This window comes from Plasmodium knowlesi, assembly GCF_000006355.2.
Source record: "Plasmodium knowlesi strain H genome assembly, chromosome: 11".
Taxonomy (NCBI): domain Eukaryota; phylum Apicomplexa; class Aconoidasida; order Haemosporida; family Plasmodiidae; genus Plasmodium; species Plasmodium knowlesi.
In genome coordinates, this window is record NC_011912.2 from 1,412,460 (window position 1) to 1,430,746 (window position 18,287).

At 39.3% G+C, this 18,287-nt stretch overlaps 5 protein-coding genes across 5 annotated transcripts; 3 read left to right on the forward strand and 2 right to left on the reverse strand.

The window, feature by feature from the left end:
- Positions 1-2,315: 2,315 nt before the first annotated feature.
- PKNH_1130100 (conserved Plasmodium protein, unknown function) lies at positions 2,316-3,146 on the forward strand (the record flags this gene model as incomplete). The annotated part of the gene is made up of 1 exon (XM_002261437.1): positions 2,316-3,146. The coding sequence occupies one exon, from the start codon at positions 2,316-2,318 to the stop codon at positions 3,144-3,146; it is 831 nt and encodes a 276-aa protein (XP_002261473.1).
- Positions 3,147-3,581: 435 nt separating this feature from the next.
- On the reverse strand, positions 3,582-4,112 carry PKNH_1130200 (uncharacterized protein; the record flags this gene model as incomplete). Its single annotated transcript, XM_002261438.1, has 2 exons — positions 3,582-3,889; positions 4,034-4,112. 2 exons carry the CDS (start codon positions 4,110-4,112, stop codon positions 3,582-3,584), a joined length of 387 nt encoding a protein of 128 aa, XP_002261474.1.
- A 2,437-nt stretch (positions 4,113-6,549) lies between these two features.
- Positions 6,550-7,554, forward strand: PKNH_1130300 (secreted ookinete protein 25, putative; the record flags this gene model as incomplete). The annotated part of the gene is made up of 1 exon (XM_002261439.1): positions 6,550-7,554. One exon carries the CDS (start codon positions 6,550-6,552, stop codon positions 7,552-7,554), a length of 1,005 nt encoding a protein of 334 aa, XP_002261475.1.
- Positions 7,555-8,311: 757 nt separating this feature from the next.
- On the reverse strand, positions 8,312-9,010 carry PKNH_1130400 (splicing factor 3A subunit 2, putative; the record flags this gene model as incomplete). The annotated part of the gene is made up of 1 exon (XM_002261440.1): positions 8,312-9,010. One exon carries the CDS (start codon positions 9,008-9,010, stop codon positions 8,312-8,314), a length of 699 nt encoding a protein of 232 aa, XP_002261476.1.
- Positions 9,011-10,460: 1,450 nt separating this feature from the next.
- On the forward strand, positions 10,461-17,321 carry PKNH_1130500 (conserved Plasmodium protein, unknown function; the record flags this gene model as incomplete). Its single annotated transcript, XM_002261441.1, has 2 exons — positions 10,461-10,688; positions 10,833-17,321. The coding sequence occupies 2 exons, from the start codon at positions 10,461-10,463 to the stop codon at positions 17,319-17,321; spliced, it is 6,717 nt and encodes a 2,238-aa protein (XP_002261477.1).
- Positions 17,322-18,287: the final 966 nt, after the last annotated feature.

An 18,287-nucleotide genomic window follows, 5' to 3' on the forward strand; every position in this document is an offset into this window, starting at 1 on the left:
AAGGAAGAAGGTTTTCAAAGGGAGAAAAGAAGAAAAAGAAGGTTTTCAGAGGAATAGAAGAATGTTTATGGAAAAAGAAAGATGGTTTAAGGAAAAAAAAATGTTTAAAATAAAAAAGAATGTTTAATGAAAAAGAGAAAACATTAATGCGAAAAAAAAAAAGTTTAAATCAAGAGAAGAAGATAGTTTAAAGGAAAAAGAATAAAAGAACTAACGGAAAAAAGGAGAGAGGATAATACAAATAGAATAAAAAGAAAAGAAAATAAATATATGGAAGATATGGAGGGAAGACAAAGCATATTTAAGAAAGAAAAGAAAGAAAAGAAAAGGAAAAGGAAAAGGAAAGAGAAGGAATAAAAGGAAAAAAAAAGAAAAGGAATAAAAAGGAAAGAAAAGGAAAAAAAGAAAAGAAAGAAGAGGAGAGGAAATAAACGAATGAAATAAAAACATAGAGAAGGAAAGAAAGGAAAGAAAGGAAAGAAAGGAAAGAAAGGAAAGAATAATAGAAGAAGGATAAGGAAAAGAAGGAAAAAGATAAAAGAAAAGAAAGAAAATGGGAAAATGTGAAGAAAAAAAAAAGTCAAAAGGAGGATGAAGGAAAAAAAGTGAAGGAAAAAAAGTGAAGGAAAAAAAAAAATGAAAAAGAAAAAAAGAAGTAATAAAGTAAGAAGAGAATGAAGGAAAGTTCGGGGTGCAGTTCTATAATTTCGGATTTAGGGTTAAGAGTCCCAATTTAAGGTTAAGGGTTCCAGGTTTATGGTTAAGGGTTCTGGGTTTAACAGTAAAAATTCCGGCTTTAGGTTAAATTCTTTTGGGTTTCAGTTTTCGTTTAAGCTTCTATGGTTTGGCGTTAACAATTTCAGGCTATATAAGTCTAATTCGGGTTCCCCTGGTTTAAGGTTTAGCCGTATAGCAGTCATTTCCAGTTTTATGTCTAAGGTTCCAAGGTATAAAAGTTAGGTTCCAAGGTATAGGAGTAGGATTCCGTGTTCGGGGCTTAGCGTTTAGGGTTCTAGAAGCATGGTTTCAGGGTATAGGAGTGATTTTTCAGGGGGTTAAGTGTAAGGTTGCTGATTTAGGATTATTGGTTCTTGGGTATAGGAATTAGGTTTCATGGTTAAATGATTCAGGGTTTAAGGTTACAGTGTTCAGGGTTCAAGTTTTTGGTTTTACGGTTTAGGGTTTAGGGTTTAGGTTTAGGGTTTAGGCTTAGGGTTAAGGGGTTTAGGGTTTAGGTTTGGGGTTAAGGGGTTTAGGATTTAGGTTTTATGGTTTTAGGGTTCCGGGTTTCGGGTTAAGGGTTTATGCTTTCAGGGTTCATGATATAACGTTCAGCGTTTAAATTTCAGAATTTTGGGATTATTCTTTAGGTTTTAGGTTTTAGGGTTTAGGGTTTAGGGTTTAGGGTTTAGGTTTCAGGGTTTTGGGTTAAGAGTTTAGGTTTTGGCTGCATGTGTAAGATTTCGCACTTAGGTTGCAGGGTTTAATATTTTACGCTGTATGCGGAATTTAATATTTTACGTTGTCTGCGGGATTTTATATTTTACGGTGTATATGTGTAAGATTTCGCATTTTTAGGTTGCGGGATTTATAATATTTTACGGTGTATATGTGTAGGATTTCGCATTTTTAGGTTGCGGGATTTAATATTTTTACGGTGTATATGCGTAAGATTTCGCATTTTTAGGTTGCGGGATTTATAATATTTTTACGGTGTATATGTGTAAGATTTCGTATTTTTAGGTTGCGGGATTTAATATTTTTACGGTGTATGTGTGTAAGATTTCGCATTTTTAGGTTGTGGGATTTATAATATTTTACGGTGTATATGTGTAAGATTTCGGATTTTTAGGTTGCAGGATTTATAATATTTTACGGTGTATATGTGTAAGATTTCGGATTTTTAGGTTGCAGGATTTATAATATTTTACGGGGTATATGTGTAAGATTTCGTATTTTTAGGTTGCGGGATTTATAATATTTTACAGTGTATATGTGTAAGATTTCGCATTTTTAGGGGAGTATGAGGATTACATAATGGAAGTTATTATTTTAAGGTGTAAGGACAACAACTATCGCCTGATCTTTAGATATTTAGGGGGGACATTTTGCACCCCAAGGGTGCATGTGATGTGCAGCAAAAGAATTAAGGGGAAAGAAAAAAAAAAGAAAGAAAAAAAAAGAATGGAAGAAGAATAAAAAAGGAAAAGACTAATTCAAAAAATGTTCTTCGCGCCTTCGGCTGAGTTCACACCGCGAAAGGAAATTTTCGCATCCGTTTTTCACTTCTTCCATGAATGAAACTCTGCCGGAAGATGAAATTGGGCGCACCGTACATATTGCACATGTTGTGCATACTGTGCACTTTATGCATCCTGTACCTAGTGGCTACTTCAAGCACATTCGCTGATGAGGAGGTGTATGCAAAAGTGAAATCCCTGGTGAATGACGCGCATGAATGTTCGTTTGACGATGTGCAGTTCATAGACACGTATAATGAGAAATTGTATTGGATATGGACGAACAACCTTTTCAGGTATTTAAGAGTCAAGTTGTATTTGTATGAAAGTGATGCCATTTACAAAAATGTGAAGAGGAAAAATGGTAACGCGCTCGGGGACCCAGGGGCGGAAGTCCTGCGGGATGATTTTTTTACCTACAAAGAGAGAGAGGAATTTATACGAATTGCACGGAACATCCTGTCCAATGAGAAGTCCCTGGCCGGCATGATACATGTATATACACCTAAAAAGGAAATAAAATTTTTCCAAGAATTTTCGGAAAATCAGTTAATTGACCTGCTTATAAAGGAAAGGAAAAATTTAATAAACGCATTTAAGAAATTTAAATTGTTCCAAGATTTTCGAGATGTTTCCAATTCAAAATATTATTACCAAAGGCGCTTCTCACAGAGGGACGCTGAACATAAGGTGCATGATAATGCACGTATCACACCGAATGAAGAAATAATGCACGGTCAAAATAAAAACCCACAGATAAAACATGAAAGAACAAAAAATGTAATAACTTTTAATATTGAGGAAATACCGCGCATGATGGAAATACCATTCGACTTTTACGATCGGAACAAGTGGAACAAATATTCTCACTCCATGAATGATGAGGAGAAACATGAACGTGTGTGACATGGAAACATGCACAGTGAATTACTTCACAAAGGGATGTTCCTTACATGTTTGCCCTCATGAGTTGCATTCGTGTCAAGTGGATGAACGTGCACGTGGTGAAGCTCGTCCTGCAGGCGAAAGCCGACGTGAATTAGCGCATCCACAGTACTGTTCCACTTTTTCTTTCTTTTTTTTTAATTGTCCATATGGATTACTGCGTACCGGGGGAACCGGTGCCCGTACGTCCATCGTCTATTCAAAGTTGGCGTGTACATTTAAAACGATTGAAAAAAAAATACATGAAATAATAATAATAAGGAGGGGGGGGGGTACGCCAGCAGGAGGGGAACGTCGCACTCCACACAGTGCTACAATACACACACGTGTGACGGGGAGGGTGCAGAGACGCTCCTCCAAACGGAAGAATATTCACACAGCAGAAAGCAGCCAAAGCTACTTCTCCATTGGGTAAAAGAACTTCGGAACTACCTTCTCTTTTAACTCCATTTGATTCTTGCAAAAATGTATAAAAAAATAATCCCTAATTTTCGCATACCATGTAATGTTGGTCAATGCCGTTTTCTTGTTTTCTCCATTGCTGTGTGCCTCAATTAGATTTAGGGCTGCTATTTTGTACTTTACATATCGGTGATACTTGAGTGGGTTGTAGTCCCTATTGTGCAAGTGCGTGTTTTCATCGACATCTTCGTAAATCGCGTTAACGTCACTTAGGCCTAACTCCAGGACATTCTTATCTTTTCCTGTTCGGGAGGGAAGGAAAAATACGTTACTCCATATGAGCTAGCAGAAATGTGCATGGGCGCGTACACATGCATATGGGGATGCAAATAAAAGAATCTTGCGCCCCTTGGCAAGGGGTTCCCCCTCGCAGTCTGCTATTTTACCAACGCGAATTCTCTGGATTGGCCTCTTTCCAAAAAGCAAAGTTTTGGAAACGGTTCTTTTGGGTATTAGATTTAACATTTTAAAAAAAAAAACGGTGGGAAGGTGGAATACTTTTGGATCTCTGCAAGAATATGAGGGGGAGAGTCCGCTAGGTCTTCACACCATTCCCCGTAAATGGGATAAGCCTATACCTACGAATATGCCGATCTTCGTGTACATGCGCTTATATGAAGGGAGTCACTGTATATGGAGTTTTTTTTTTTTTTTTTTTCTCGTTAGAAAAAATACTTGAGCTTTCACTTATGGGACATGCTCTAAGGTGTACTATGCATACGAACACATTAGTGTTTATGGAAGTAAGCGAGGTTGTTCCCTCCGCTTTAATAAAAGTGGAGCATAATTATGATGTTCCTTCCACCATTTTGACCATTTCCTGTTTTTCCATTTTGCTATTTTTCCTCCTACTGTACATTTAAAGAGCAATTTCTTCTTTCCTTTTTTTTTTTACCGTCATTCCCCCCAATGTGCTAAGTGCGCAGGCTGTTATAAGTTCCTTTCGCGTAAAGTTCAAAGGTGAAGTGGAAAAAAAAACAAAATGGAACTTGTCGCGCTGGATTGCACGGGAAGGAATAAAATCGAGTGAATTGTTTTTTTTTTTTTTTTTTTCTTTCCAACTAGTGCACTGGTGCGGAATAGGTAAAGAACTGCTTGCGCCCTCGACGGTTGATGTTTCCAGTGCCTGAGATCATTTCTGTAATTTTCTTTTTTTTTTAAACTTTCGGTACGAGGACGAGCACACCATTGCGCCAGAAGGTAGGGCGCCCACATGGCGTAAGAACATTTAAGAAAAGGAAAAACAAGTCGAGATTTAAATGGACATGCACGTTGTGAATGCTACGTCCACTGAAGATTCTTACTCATGAGAACGCGCGGACATGGGCGTTCAAAGGGAAGCTGTCACCCCTGGTGTATGGGAAATTTTGAAAAGTATCCAATACCTGAAGATATACACTAGGAATTTTCACCTACTTTTCCCGTTTAACGAGAGTTCGCCTTCTTTGTTTTCAACAAAATCTTCATTCTCACGGGGGGTGCGTATATTCCACGGCATCATAAAACCAAGAAGTAGAAAAGAGTAAAAAGGCGAGAAAAATAAATACCCCGTTCCTTTCATTTCTGTATGCCCCACCGGGCGCACATCACAGCCCCCCCTTGCAATTTTCAAAGGAGTGATATCAATGTGTATCCCCCTTTATATTAACATAATTACTAACCATAAATGAGTCGCATAGAAGCAATTCCGTCGCACTTTTCTGTGGGCGCATTTCTAAGTGGAGCCAATTGTGCATGAACAATATGCAAATTAAAAGAGGGGAGGGGGGGGGGGAAATACCTATGTAGTCATATCTGTAGGATTATTCCATAGGAGAAATTTATTTCTGAAAAAATGTGGATACATGTGAGTGCATGCTCGTCTAACCTGTTAAATTTTGCTCAGGGACTCTGTAAAAATCGGGGGAAAAATAAAGGAAAGGTGGTTCATTTCCCTTGGTCAACGTAATATGGACCATTTTCCATCATAAAAAGGCTACAGAAAAAAAAAAAAAAAAAAAAAAAAAAAAAAAAAAGGAACAGAGCTAGCTATACTAGCTAAAACATAAACAGCTAACACAACCGTTGTGTAAAAAAAAAAAAAAAAAAAAAAGAAAAAAAAAAAAAAAAGAGTCATGTATACCTTTCCAAAGGAAACATACCTGTATAGAGGGGTATGTGTATGGGTGTGTATTTGCCATGTGGTGTGCTATGCCTATGTATGATCCATACAACTATTAGGACATATCACCTGTAGACAGTCCAGGTAGCTATATGATTTGCAGTCTGCTTCTTCCCCTCCACCCACTAAGGAAAAAAAAAAAAAAAAAAAAAAAAAAAAAAAAAAAATATTCTCTATCTAGCTAATTTGAAACCCATAGGTCCTACCATAAGTCCGTTATTACAGGTAAAAAAATACATGAAAAAAAAAAAAAAAAAAAAAAAAAAAAAGAACATAAACTGGATTAACACCCACTTTTTGGTTCTCCTTTTATTTTTTAATAATGTCCTTTTATTTCCTTTTTCCTTTTTTATTTGTTCTCAAAAAATATAACATGAACATTTTAAATAAAATTAATTTTCCCATTCGATAATTTTTAATACCTGTTTTATTTTTGCAACCAAAAAATTTTCCTATTGTTTGGAATCCATCTTTTCACAACATACATTTGTTTGTTGTGTTACTTTGGGGCATTCTTTTTTGTATTCTTTTTAATTTCTTATATTTTCAAAGCATTTGTCGTTGTTTTATTTTATTATTATTTTTTTTTTTTTTTTGTGTTCCCCCTCATCTTCCTTTTATTTAAAATTTTTAAAGGGTTTGTCATTTATAACGAAACAGTTATTACTCCACACCCAATCGTTTTCTCTTTCTCTATTTTGAACAGCTAATTCTTTTTTTTTTTTTTTTTTAAGGTGCAAAATGGCTAAGACATGTTACTTCCCATTTTTGTTCCTTACATATTTTTTTTTGAGCTCAACCTTGTTGGCGGTGGCCAGATCGGACGATAGAAATGTTGATAATGAATCAGCACCAGAAGTATATCAAAGGAGGGATGATAATACAGCAGTGGTTGCCCAACAGGATTCCCTTTTACAAAACAGTGAACCCGTGCTAACGTTAAACGAAAAAATAGAATTATTGACCACAACATATGCCTCAAATCCACCTAAGTATGTAAGCTCCATGAGGGAGTTATTTCGTTTGTACAACAGCAACATTGACATAACGAAAAATGGTTTCACTAACGGATCCATATCCCTACACATGAATTTTAACAAACATACAAGTAGTGAAGACATTGGCAGCATGAACACTATGTTCTATGCACGCACAATAAACGAGGATAACGACAATGTTGAAATAGCCGATGGCTCATACCTTATTGAGTTGAACGTGGATGAATTATTAAGAGAAAACAAAGATGCAAATGGACTTGATAATGCATCTTTTGGAACAAGAATCGGTGAAGATGTTATTTCGGGTGATTCTACCAATGTTTGCAAAGCTATTAAGGGCAGTGAACTCGACGCCACAAAACTTTTTATCACGGTAAATAAGGAAGGCGAAGACAAGTTTTCTGTTTCAAAGCTTGACGATTTTTTGGGAGAATGTTTGAAGGCTGCGCAGGATGCTTTAGCGCAGAGAAACGCTTCGGATAAGAAGAAAAAAAAAGATGGAAATTTGCAAAGTGTTGATCCGGTTAGTGGAAGTGAGGCTAGTGGAAGCCAGGCCAGCAGTAGCCAAAACAGAGTCCAGAAACCAAAGAAAAATAGAAAGGCTTTAATGGATGATTTCAAAGAGAGCTTGGTGTCGAAGGACATGGCAAGGTGTAAAGCGTCTGCCAAACTGCTAATGGCAAATTCGACGGTATCTAGTTTAATGTACCTGTTCGTACTAATAGCACTAGGCATCTGCCTGCTGTAGGAAGCTGACGGGAAGAGACACTATCTGACGATTGTCATGGGGCGCATTTACTTGTGCGTTTAAGAAATGTTTCAATTTTGTCAACGCTTTTACCAGAGTGGACACTTTAGCAGCATAAGCTGCTGGCGAAAGAAAATGCCCAAAGCGCATTTTCCTCAGTTTTTCGTCGCGCCATGTGTGGTAATGTTTCCATGACGAGGTTTGTTACCCTTCTTCGGGTACGCATGTCTGCCTTTTTTTCCCCCGGAGAGCATATAATGCGTGTTGAAGAGGAAATATCCCCCAATAGATGAATATAAGTGTGCAACGACGAGAGGACCGAGCCTCCAGTGTGGTCGAATAAATATGTGCATACACATACACACTTTGTACAGATTAATCTGCACCTCTCCCCCTTTTTTTCACATTACATTCTTCTTTTTTTGGCCTATTCTCTGTTCCATCTTATTTTATTTTGAAAAAAAAAGAAAAAAATAATCTTTTTTTCCCCTACTGTTTGTATTTATATAACAATTATGTTCTTAAAAAAAAAAAAAAAAAAAAAAATGCGCCATGCGTTGTGCTGCAAAGTTAGCACAACGCATGGGTACTAAGAATGACGCGCACATTAAGCAGGATTAATGCATGCCTCGTGGAGGTGTATGCTTTGTTGGAAACGAATGTTTTCGAACGGGTCGAATTGGTATAGATGGAGGATATGCGCGGAGTTTTACATGGAACAAGTGTTGGACCGAATCGGAAGGGTGTATTGATAGCATCACCACCTGACGTTGTGGGGAAGGAAGTTGCGGCGCCTGCGCACGCGGTTATGCTCGGAAGGGTTCTGGAAGTGAATCTGCATAACGAAAATTTTCTTCTTCTCAAACCACTTGTAGTAAAAGTCCTGGGTTTCGTCTATGTCTAAATTTGGAATTTTAAAAGCAACAGTTTCGTAGGGTTCGGCTGCGAAGAGCAAGTACTGATATTTTTTGTCTGGAGGTTCGACTTTCTGTTCAAATGATGACATGAAGCGGAACTTGGGTTTTGTATTTTCTTTAATATTCGGAAAAGACAATTCGAAAAGGATGCCGAGTTTATTTCTTTTATTTTTCACTTTCGTGACATCATATCTTGGCTTGCCAATTTTTACAATTTTTTTGGGCTCCGGGGTAGCTTTGTTTAGTAACTTACTGGTGGTTAATTCGTTTTTTTCTTTTAGTAATCGTTGGCTCAAATTCATCTGATGTTTTTTTCCCTGCGTATGGCATAGGTAGGAACTTTCATTGTTGTGTAGTGTTAAGCATAATTTACACTCGTACATGCCAACATTATTTTTCAGGATATATGGGTCTTTCGTGATATCTATATTCTCCAGTGCGAGTTGTTTCAGACGTTCGCGTCTCTCCTGGTTTATATCCTCCCTCGTCATGGGCATACCACTGCCCGTTTTGTGCCCCACTCGGTTCTGGAAGTCCATCTTTCGGGGGATATAGGTGGTGAGGTTAGGCCGACTTAGGTCAACCTTAACTTTGTTATGCCTACTGATTCACCCCCTGGCTTTGGTTTGCTCTTTCCCACGCAGGGTACGAGCTTCTTCCAGTATGTCACCTTCTTCAGTTCACCTCGGTAGTCCCAACGGACAGGCATTTACGCGAAATGGTGATTACTCGGCTTGATGGTGAATGCATAATCTGATTAATCCATTTACGCATAGGACCGTGCGAATGCGTTGCTATGTGGACTGATTACATGTCGGAAGTGCTCCTGCTTTTTTGTCCTCTCTCCCTTTTATTTTCTCCCAACAAATAAGTACTACATTGGATTGCCAAGGGAGAATCACAAAGAGCATATCATCGCATATATACAATAATCACCAAAGAAAAAAAAAAAAAAAATTATTCCATGTCATGAGGGGGAAAAAAAAGTTTATAAATGTAACACGCAGAGGGAACCCCGTTCACCATTTCGTAAATTTTTTTTTTTTTTTTTTTTTTTTTTTATAATTATTCTGGTAGCTATATATATAAAAAATTTGGCCATTTAAAATTGACATTTCTGTCGTTGTGCATTTGTAAAATATTTGCCTTTTTTTTTTTCTGTCACCGTCGCTCCTCTGTGGGTTATTCCTTTTGGCGGATGAAACTTTGGGATTGCCCTCCATTAATGCGCACAGATTGGGTTGGATATAAAGTGAGCCTACCAGGTGGGGTTCGCCCTGCACAGGCATTTATCCCCTATTCCAGCTCCCAGGAAAAAAATAACTTACAAACACGTGCACAAAAAAGGTAAGCATATTATATGCACGTAGATTTTTGTACATTTGTACATTAGCGCATGGCCAACTGTGCGCAGTAATTATAAAAACACGCACTGATACAACAGGCCAAGCATATGCCTAAAGGAAGGAAGGGAGCAAAGCTAAAAAAAACTTTGCCCAGTTTCCTGCCCCCAGCAGATGAATCGTCCGGAAGATGAACTACCATAAGGGTTGTTCACCACACGGGTTGCGCCTTACCCACACTGTTCGCATCACACATTAGGCGTATAACCCCCACTAGATAAACAAATCGATCTCTGATTGAAGCCAATTTAAGCGAGACCAACGCAAACCTCCTTTTTGTATGCCCAATATGTGAGCCCCTTCAGAGGCATAACTCGGAAGCAACAGTTTGAGCGCTAAAGAGGGTTATAATAACAAGTCGGGGAGAGGCACAGAAAAGTATTAACAGACAATCTGAAATATTTGCAGCGTTTGGATAAAGGTGATACATGTGTTATCCCCAAATCTGGCGATATACACCCAGTGCGGACAACCCTATTTTGTGGAATCCCATCAAATATGAGCGCCCGCAAAAAAGGAGAGCTTCAGATATTTCCCAGACAGAAGAAGACCACTGTGAAAAATGTGAAGCAGAGAAAAGGGGAAAATGAAAACCTTTGCCCTACTACACAAGTTGCAAGTGCACAACTTAGCGCTACAGGAGGATGAATACGAAGGCCTCTGTTTCTTCTCCCTATGTGTCAGCAATGGAATTGTTTACGTCGGTTCATCTAATGGGAGGATCTTCCTTTTTAAGAGAAGAGGGCGTTGCTTATTCCAACCTTTTCTTTTCCACAGTGTCATTAGGAGTCACACATCTAGAATAGTAACGAAGGTTAGAACTGGGGTGGGTATGTCTCCACCATATTGGAGAACAACGCAAGGGGCCAGAGGAGCTCAAGTGAAGCCCCTTTTCCATTCAACACCTTTGTATAACCCACTTCGCATCATCTTCTTTCTGTTTTCTCCCCCTTTGTAGATATTTGCCGTGGAGCGCCTTCACCTCCTAATTCACGGAACGGATAAAGGGGGCATCTACATCCTGCGGAGTAATAAGTTGGACAAGAGAAAATGTTTAAGCACGGAGAGGGGAAAAAAGGAAAGGGTGCGCAAATTGATGAGTCATTTTCATAAAGGGGCCATAACGAGTATAAATTGTGTAACGGAGGAGGATCTCAGATGCAGGCGCGGAAGGAGTGGCGGGAATTCTGAGGGAACGTCTTTATACGTATTTGTGGGAGACCAGCAGGGTGTGCTCTCCTGCATCGTTCTAAAGAAAAAAGGGTCGAGAGTAAGAAGCGAGGAGAATATTCTCCTTATCGATAAGACAAATGGGCCCATTAGCCACATAGAAATTGAGCGAGACAGAATTTTGGTAACCTGCCAAAGGGCTAACATCATTATGAATGTAGAAGATGTGATTGAAAAGAAGAAGGTTAACTTGTGCACCATTGGGAAAAAAGAAAATAGGAGTTATTATCGGTCTGTATTCTGCAACGCCAAGGGGGGGAAGGGGGGACCGTTTATTTTGAGTTTGAGAAAAAATGGGCGTGTGTGGTTAAGCCATGGGGAGAGGGTGAAAAACACGCTGGTTTTTTACTACCCCTCTGTTTATTTTTTTTACTTGTTTTTTAGGAGGGGGGTTAGCGGCGAAGTCAATGGTATGGATAATAGCTGGGTGAGTGATGGTGTTCGCCGTGAAGATAGCCCAAATGATGGTGGTGGAGCTTCCCTCCCATTCCATGTGTATCAAAAGAATCTCATTAAAAACATTCACTTGACAACTCTGCTAAAGAAAATTTTAAAGAAATTTACAAATTTCCTCCTGCCGTTAAGACCCAATGCGAACGTATGCTACAAGATAGATAAGGATCACTTTGTCCTGTGTGAGTTGGCAAATCCGTTCAGCTCCTCCCCGAGTGGCTCCCCAGATGGATGCGTCCATAAGTTGCTAAGGAATGAGGAGCAGAATAATCTCGATAATTTGCGAAAAGATTTGGATTTGATAAGAAGTTTCATTGAAGAAGAGTTGGAAAATGGAAGGCAAGTCGTAGGGAGGGGTGGAAGGGAAGACCAAGTGAGTAGGGAGAAAACAAAATGTCTAACCTTCCTACTGAACAATTTGGACGATGCAGAAAATATTTTACGCAGAATTAAGAGCAAGAAAATTATGATGATGAATATTAAGAACATCGAAATAGAGGAGATAGTGGATCTCCATGTGGAATCCTTTCCCTGGGGATGCAACAACAGGCGAAAACAGATCCAATGGGGGGAATCCGATTGCACAAGTAACAAGAGTGCACATACGTTGGACAAACAAGAAGGGAAAGGAACGCAGGGGAAGATTTACTGTGAGGAAGAAAATAAAAAGTTGTCCGTCCAGGAGGACAATACCAAACAATGCGTTTTGCCAAAAGATAGAAAACATATGAACTTTATATCCCCAAATGAATCCCTCCAAAATAAGGGAACAGAAAATAAAACACACAGAAGAAGGAATCCTTATTGGAAATATTTGCACCCTAATGAGATAATCGACTCGGTAAAGTGGAAAAAGGAAATTTTTCTGTTATATTATAATCCAGATTTGGAAAGTGATTTTTACGTTGCGCAAAATATAAGTGAGGTTTCTTTCTCACAACAGGATGTGATACCATGGAAGGGAGTCCAAGAGGTAGAAGAAGACGCCGGTGAGGGTAAAGCACAAAAGGGGACACACTTCTACCTGTGTGAAGTGTACACTGAGGAGAACTTCGAATTGGCAAAGTATCTCCCACGCGAAATAGAAAAAGTAACTCATTTGGAGAGGTACTCATTCCACATTCTGCTGTTCCATGTGAGTTATTTTTTTAAATACCTACACGCAAAAAGGGATTCCCTAGATGCAAATTTTCTTTTCCACGTGGAGAAGGAACTTGTATCAATAGAAGAAGCCCACTGTTTGGACGACCAAATAAATAAGATGCTATTAAAAAACATCGAAGCCGCAAAAAGGAATATAAGGCATTCATTTTGCATGGCCCAGAAGATGAAAGGAACTGGGTTGGATTTGATCACTGATAATAATTATCTACAGGGGGTGGACTTCTTCCGCAATATTCATGCTCCTGTTAACCCCACCTATTTACATGTCAATATGAAGAAGGCAAAGAAATTGTACAGCCTTATGAGGAGCACAGTGGTGAAGTATATGGCCGTGTTTTCTCAAGTTGTTACGTTTGAGGTGTTTCCAGATACACCTTGTAAGGGGCACCTTCCGTATGCAAACGACTTCAACGTTATAAGTTGTGTAACACTCATTCGAAATACCCCCCACTTGTTGTTTCAATTTTTGCACTACTTCCACATTTTTGTCTACCTCGAAATTGTTATTACGAGTTTTATATACAGAGAGAATTGCTGCTTCAGAAAATTCCCCATGTATGTACCGGAGAGGAGGCTGGGGGGCGAGGATAATATGCCTACCTCACCTGCACATATTCATTCAGAAGTGGGAGCCACACAGAGAGGAATAGTCAATCGGTTAACAAGTTACGCACCGGTACAATTAAAAGGTATAGATAGTAGTTCCAATTTGTATCCTCACCAGTTTCAGAATATTACGAGGATTACGGACATCGTTAGGCCAAAGGGAAGAGGCCCAAGTGGAAGAATAGGATACGATTCTTCTGTTGATGCCCGTGGTGGCTGCTCGAAGAAGCAACACCATCTGTTAACAGAAAGTGGGGGAACATACCAAGCAGAATTTTCATTTAATCGGGGAAACACCTTTGATATTTTTGATCGTCTCCTTCTTTTGGTGAAAGGGTGGTCCAAAAAAGTGTGTGCCAAGAGGGAGAGACTTGTAAATGGGGTCTCTCTTCCAACGCACGAATCCCATCTATCGAGGAAAGAATTTTTCTTCGAATGTAACTGGAAGATAATTCGCGAGGAGAACCTCCGAAATGTGCCTCCACTTTTAAACACCTTGTACGCATATCGAAGGAGGAAAAGAAGCGTCGTGGCTAAAGTTTGTGGGGGGGGTATGTGGGCAAGGCGGCCCTGCAGGGAAGGTATAAGCAAGAAAATAAGAAGAAGGATGCCTCCTCAAATGAATCGCGTTACACGATTGTGCCAAGGAGTAGGGCGAACACAGGTGTCTGCCCATGGAATTGATAAATATTTGGAGAAAAAGGAGCTCCGGAATAATGGAAAAATTTCTAGCACCCAAATTGAAGAGGAAAAAGGAAAGTCCACCCCAATTGGAGTTGATCCCCCTGATGAGCTGATTCAACGACAGCAGAGCCAACTGCATAAAATAGTTAACCTAAGGAAGCTCTTAAGAAATTATATGGAAAATGCCAGTTGGAAGAAAGGCATCATTCTAAAGGATCATATGACCATACAAAACTTTTTAAAATACGCAGAGAGGTTATATTTTTATCGAAAAATCACTGAAGGGGTGTACATAGTAAACCTTAATGAATACCGCCACATTTATGAGTGTCTCTTTTTATATGATTTATTTATAAAGTTGTTTGACACAGAAATTGTTTTGTTTCGCTTGCACACTAATTGTAAAGCCAAAATGAATTTGAACAGCAACGAAAATCGTGCGAGGACCATCCTTTGGAGAACATCCTCCCGTAAGGTGGATCACCAAGAGGGAGAGTCTAGCCAAAATGGCATGGTAAAAATAGTGGGAAATAAAGAAATGGAATTTTTCCAAAAATGGAATGAACATATCATACGGAATGACATCCTGCTGATGGATATTTTGTTCGGATTTTACTACCACTCAGAGGGAAGCGGAAATGAAAATTTGAAGTCTTTCGTCAGGAAGTTTTGCAATTTTAGATATCTAGCTGAGTATATTAGTTATGTTAAGCGGGGAGAACCGAAGGGGAAGGTTAACCAGGCGACGAGCCGAACGTCAGACGGGGCGCCCAACGGGATAGAGAATGGGACAATGAAAGGGCCAACGCAAGGGACTTCCTTCCTCTTCAGCTTCGGTGAAGGAGGGCGTAATGCAAGCGATGTAGACGTGCAGACCCAATGTCGTATAGGCAACTCCCACGGGGGGGGAATATCCCGGTTCCGCATCTTTGAGAAGCGGTTAGATAGATCACGAACTAAAAGAGGCGAATCCCCCGAAGAGGCAGTATCGCGACCACATGGCAAGACATCTTCTGAACAAAATTCTTACAATTTGCTGAAGAAAGTTGAAGCGAAAAAGGAAGAGGGAAACCATATGAAAAAAGCGGAAATGGAAGCATACCGCCTCTATGTGAAGAACTTTCTGAGGGTGTATACCCATCTAGATAAGAAGAACCGATGCACAAAACGTCAGCGGGGTGTCAGCGTATTCCTTTTTTTTAAAAATATTGATGTGCACAATTTTTTGAAAGTCGTCTATCTGCTGTGCAGGGAGAAATACCACCATCAGGTCCCCATTTGTGCAGGGTCGGGTAGACAACCAAATGGGGATCTGTTCAGAATGAAGAAACCCATTTGGAACTCGCGCAAGGTGTGTGTGCATATTACTGACATTCTACGCGGGTATGAAGAATCAAGTGGGTTAAAAAAGGTGAGCAGTGCCTTCCTCGCATTTGTAAAAGATTTGATGGTGGAGGAAGAGATAGAGGAGCCTCACGTGGAGATACTTAACCAGCGGAGCATCCAGTTGTGTCTTCAGTATGTACGCCATCTTATAAAAGGATCAAGTGTTTACAGGCATTTGGCAAGAAGGAAAAAGAAAATGTCCCTCCTGGTGTGTAAAATGGCATACCTGTTGCGCATGCTGAATTGGAGAAACGCGTTATCTGCGCTTTTAGGTATATACAGGAGTCTCTCTTACGAAGTTCTTTTTTTCATTCTCCTTTTGGAAAGGCATTCTACTGAATTGGGAAGAAGGACTCTTCATGCCATCCATAGCAATTATTCTAGGGTGCTAAGGAAGAATCGAAGTTACGAAGACGTAGTTATGCATATGCTGCTGGACGTCGGAAGAAACAGTGGGCAATATTTAAGCATCATGATTATCACAATTCTTAATTACTTTTTTGAGAATATATATTTTTTAAAAAATGAATATGTAAATTTGGAGGAAGTTATAAGGAAAAGGTATTCTTCATTATTTTTGTGTTTCTTCAAAAATGAAATGTTCAAGAGGGAATGCATTTTTTCGGCCAATTTGTTTAACTCGTTTCACACAAGTGACAGTTTTATTTTTTCTGACCATTCCTTTGTTAAGCACGTTTTTAAACGTTGCTATAAATATATGAATTTTCAGAGCCACCATTTTTTAACTGGGTTAAATAATTTGCTATATGATCATTTTTTGAAATTGTGCCGTTTTTTTCAAGTAAATTGTTCATCTTTTTCTCATGTGCATTTCTGTTTTTTTCTGTTAATATCTTATTTTTATGTTGGATATTATGCGCATGTTTACCCCCTTTTGCGCTTTTTTTGGGATACATTTTCTGCCCTTTTGCCCAAGTTGAAAATTTTAAATTGCAAGAAGTGGGAGCCACACAGTTGTGTGAAGAAGGGGGGAGGAGGAGGAGAAGAAGAAGAAGAATTAAATGAAAAAGAGGCCCTTCCAACGGGCTATAGAGAGGATACCAAATTTTTCACTCAAATGAAATTTCAGAAGGATGTCATCCCCTCCGAGGAATGTCTACTACATAGCATTGATTACCTCGCAAATTTCTTTTTCGAAATGTTAATTAAATTTCTGTGTGAAGTAAATCACAAGGTGTGCAGCAAGGAGGTCGATCTGGTCATTCATAATATAGGGAAGAACCAAGAAGTGTATTTAAAAGCGTCTGAAATTTTGAACAATTTTTATGGGTCATGCGAGATCGTGTGTAGTAGGTATGGTGAAAATGGGATGGGCAAAACATTTCACAAGGATGGAACAGTTACATGCAGAAGAAAAAATATCAGCGTACAAATCTATGACCGACGTGGTAAGGCTCACACCCTCATAGAAATGCTTAACTACTTTTTTGTGGTGCTCTGCTGTTTGCAGTCGATAAAACTTAGCCTTAAAAAGGGACGCGCCATTTCTGTTCGTACGAATAGGCACTACAGGAAATATCTGCTGGCCATAATTTTCGGTCTGTTCGTTGGCATGCCGGAGAGGAGGGGCGAAGGAATGCGTTGCAGAATGCCGAACACACGGAGCACAAATAGCACCACGCATGGGAGTCGCGATTTCCAATTGGATCGTTTCACACAGAAGGAACGCTCTCTAAGTGTCCTCACCTGCGTGCTCTGCATAACTCACTTCATCAGTTATTTCAAACACGTCAAAGGAGAGGTGATCAGAAAATTCATCTTCATGCTTGATTACTTTTTGGCGAACCAAGACTCCCCGAACTTCGAGCAACAATACTGGGGATACACACCCCAGAAGAATATACACCAAATTTACAGAACGATCATAACAAACTTGCCCACGAGGGTGTTACCTGTTAAGTGAGTGGAAGAGACACGTTTGTTTTGTTTGCAGCATTGGTGGGGCGGTTCCACAATGGGGCCTGTTGCATTTGGATTTTCTTGGCGGGAACTCCTTGCTGTTAAGAAGTCACGCTGTTAGGCAGGTTAAGTGGCCACTTCACTTGGTCGTTTCGTTGCTTCACCGCTTCCTCGCCCTACCCCCTTGGGAACTCCCCACCCTTGATGCCACATTTTTTTTTTTTTTTTTTTTTTTTTTTGCCACTTTTCATTCCAAGGCGCAATTGGATTTGTCCCTTTTTTTTCTCAATCCTCGTTCGAAACGTTATGCTATTTGTTTTTCCATTTTTATGAAACTTAATTTTTTGAAAAAATATTTTTTAATGTTAACATGGCATGTGTAATACACATGAAGAGTTTTTTTTTTTTTTTGTACACAAAAAAAAAAAAAAAAAAAAAAAAAAAAAAAAAAAAAATTGAAATGGAGGAAAAATAAGAAAAATTAAAATGGAAGGGGAAAAGAAAAAACATTAAAATGAAGAGAAAAAAACATAAAAATGGGAACCAAATTATCTTGACATAAAAACAAACGCGCAGAGAGGCCAATAACACGGAAAATACGCGCATCGAAAGAGCGCGAGGAAAACCGTCCAAGCACTCATCACTTCGTCCAGAACACCCGCGAAAAGGCAGATTTTTATATGCCTCCTCCAGAGTGGTACATTTACCGCTGTTCATTTCTGCGTCTGTGTATAGTTCCTCTGCGAGCAGGTCCACTATACTGTGTCTGTGTAGTTTCTGCACACACGGCATTACCAACACCAACGGTTACATCTCATGGTGCTATTAGTGCGACTGCAAAAACCAGTTCAGGCATTCGGTCAATTTGTCAAATGGTGATAAGCCCCCTCCATTGTGTACACCGGAGCGCGCAAACACGCAAACATACAACGATACAAAAACACAAGCATACAAACACACAAAAGCACAA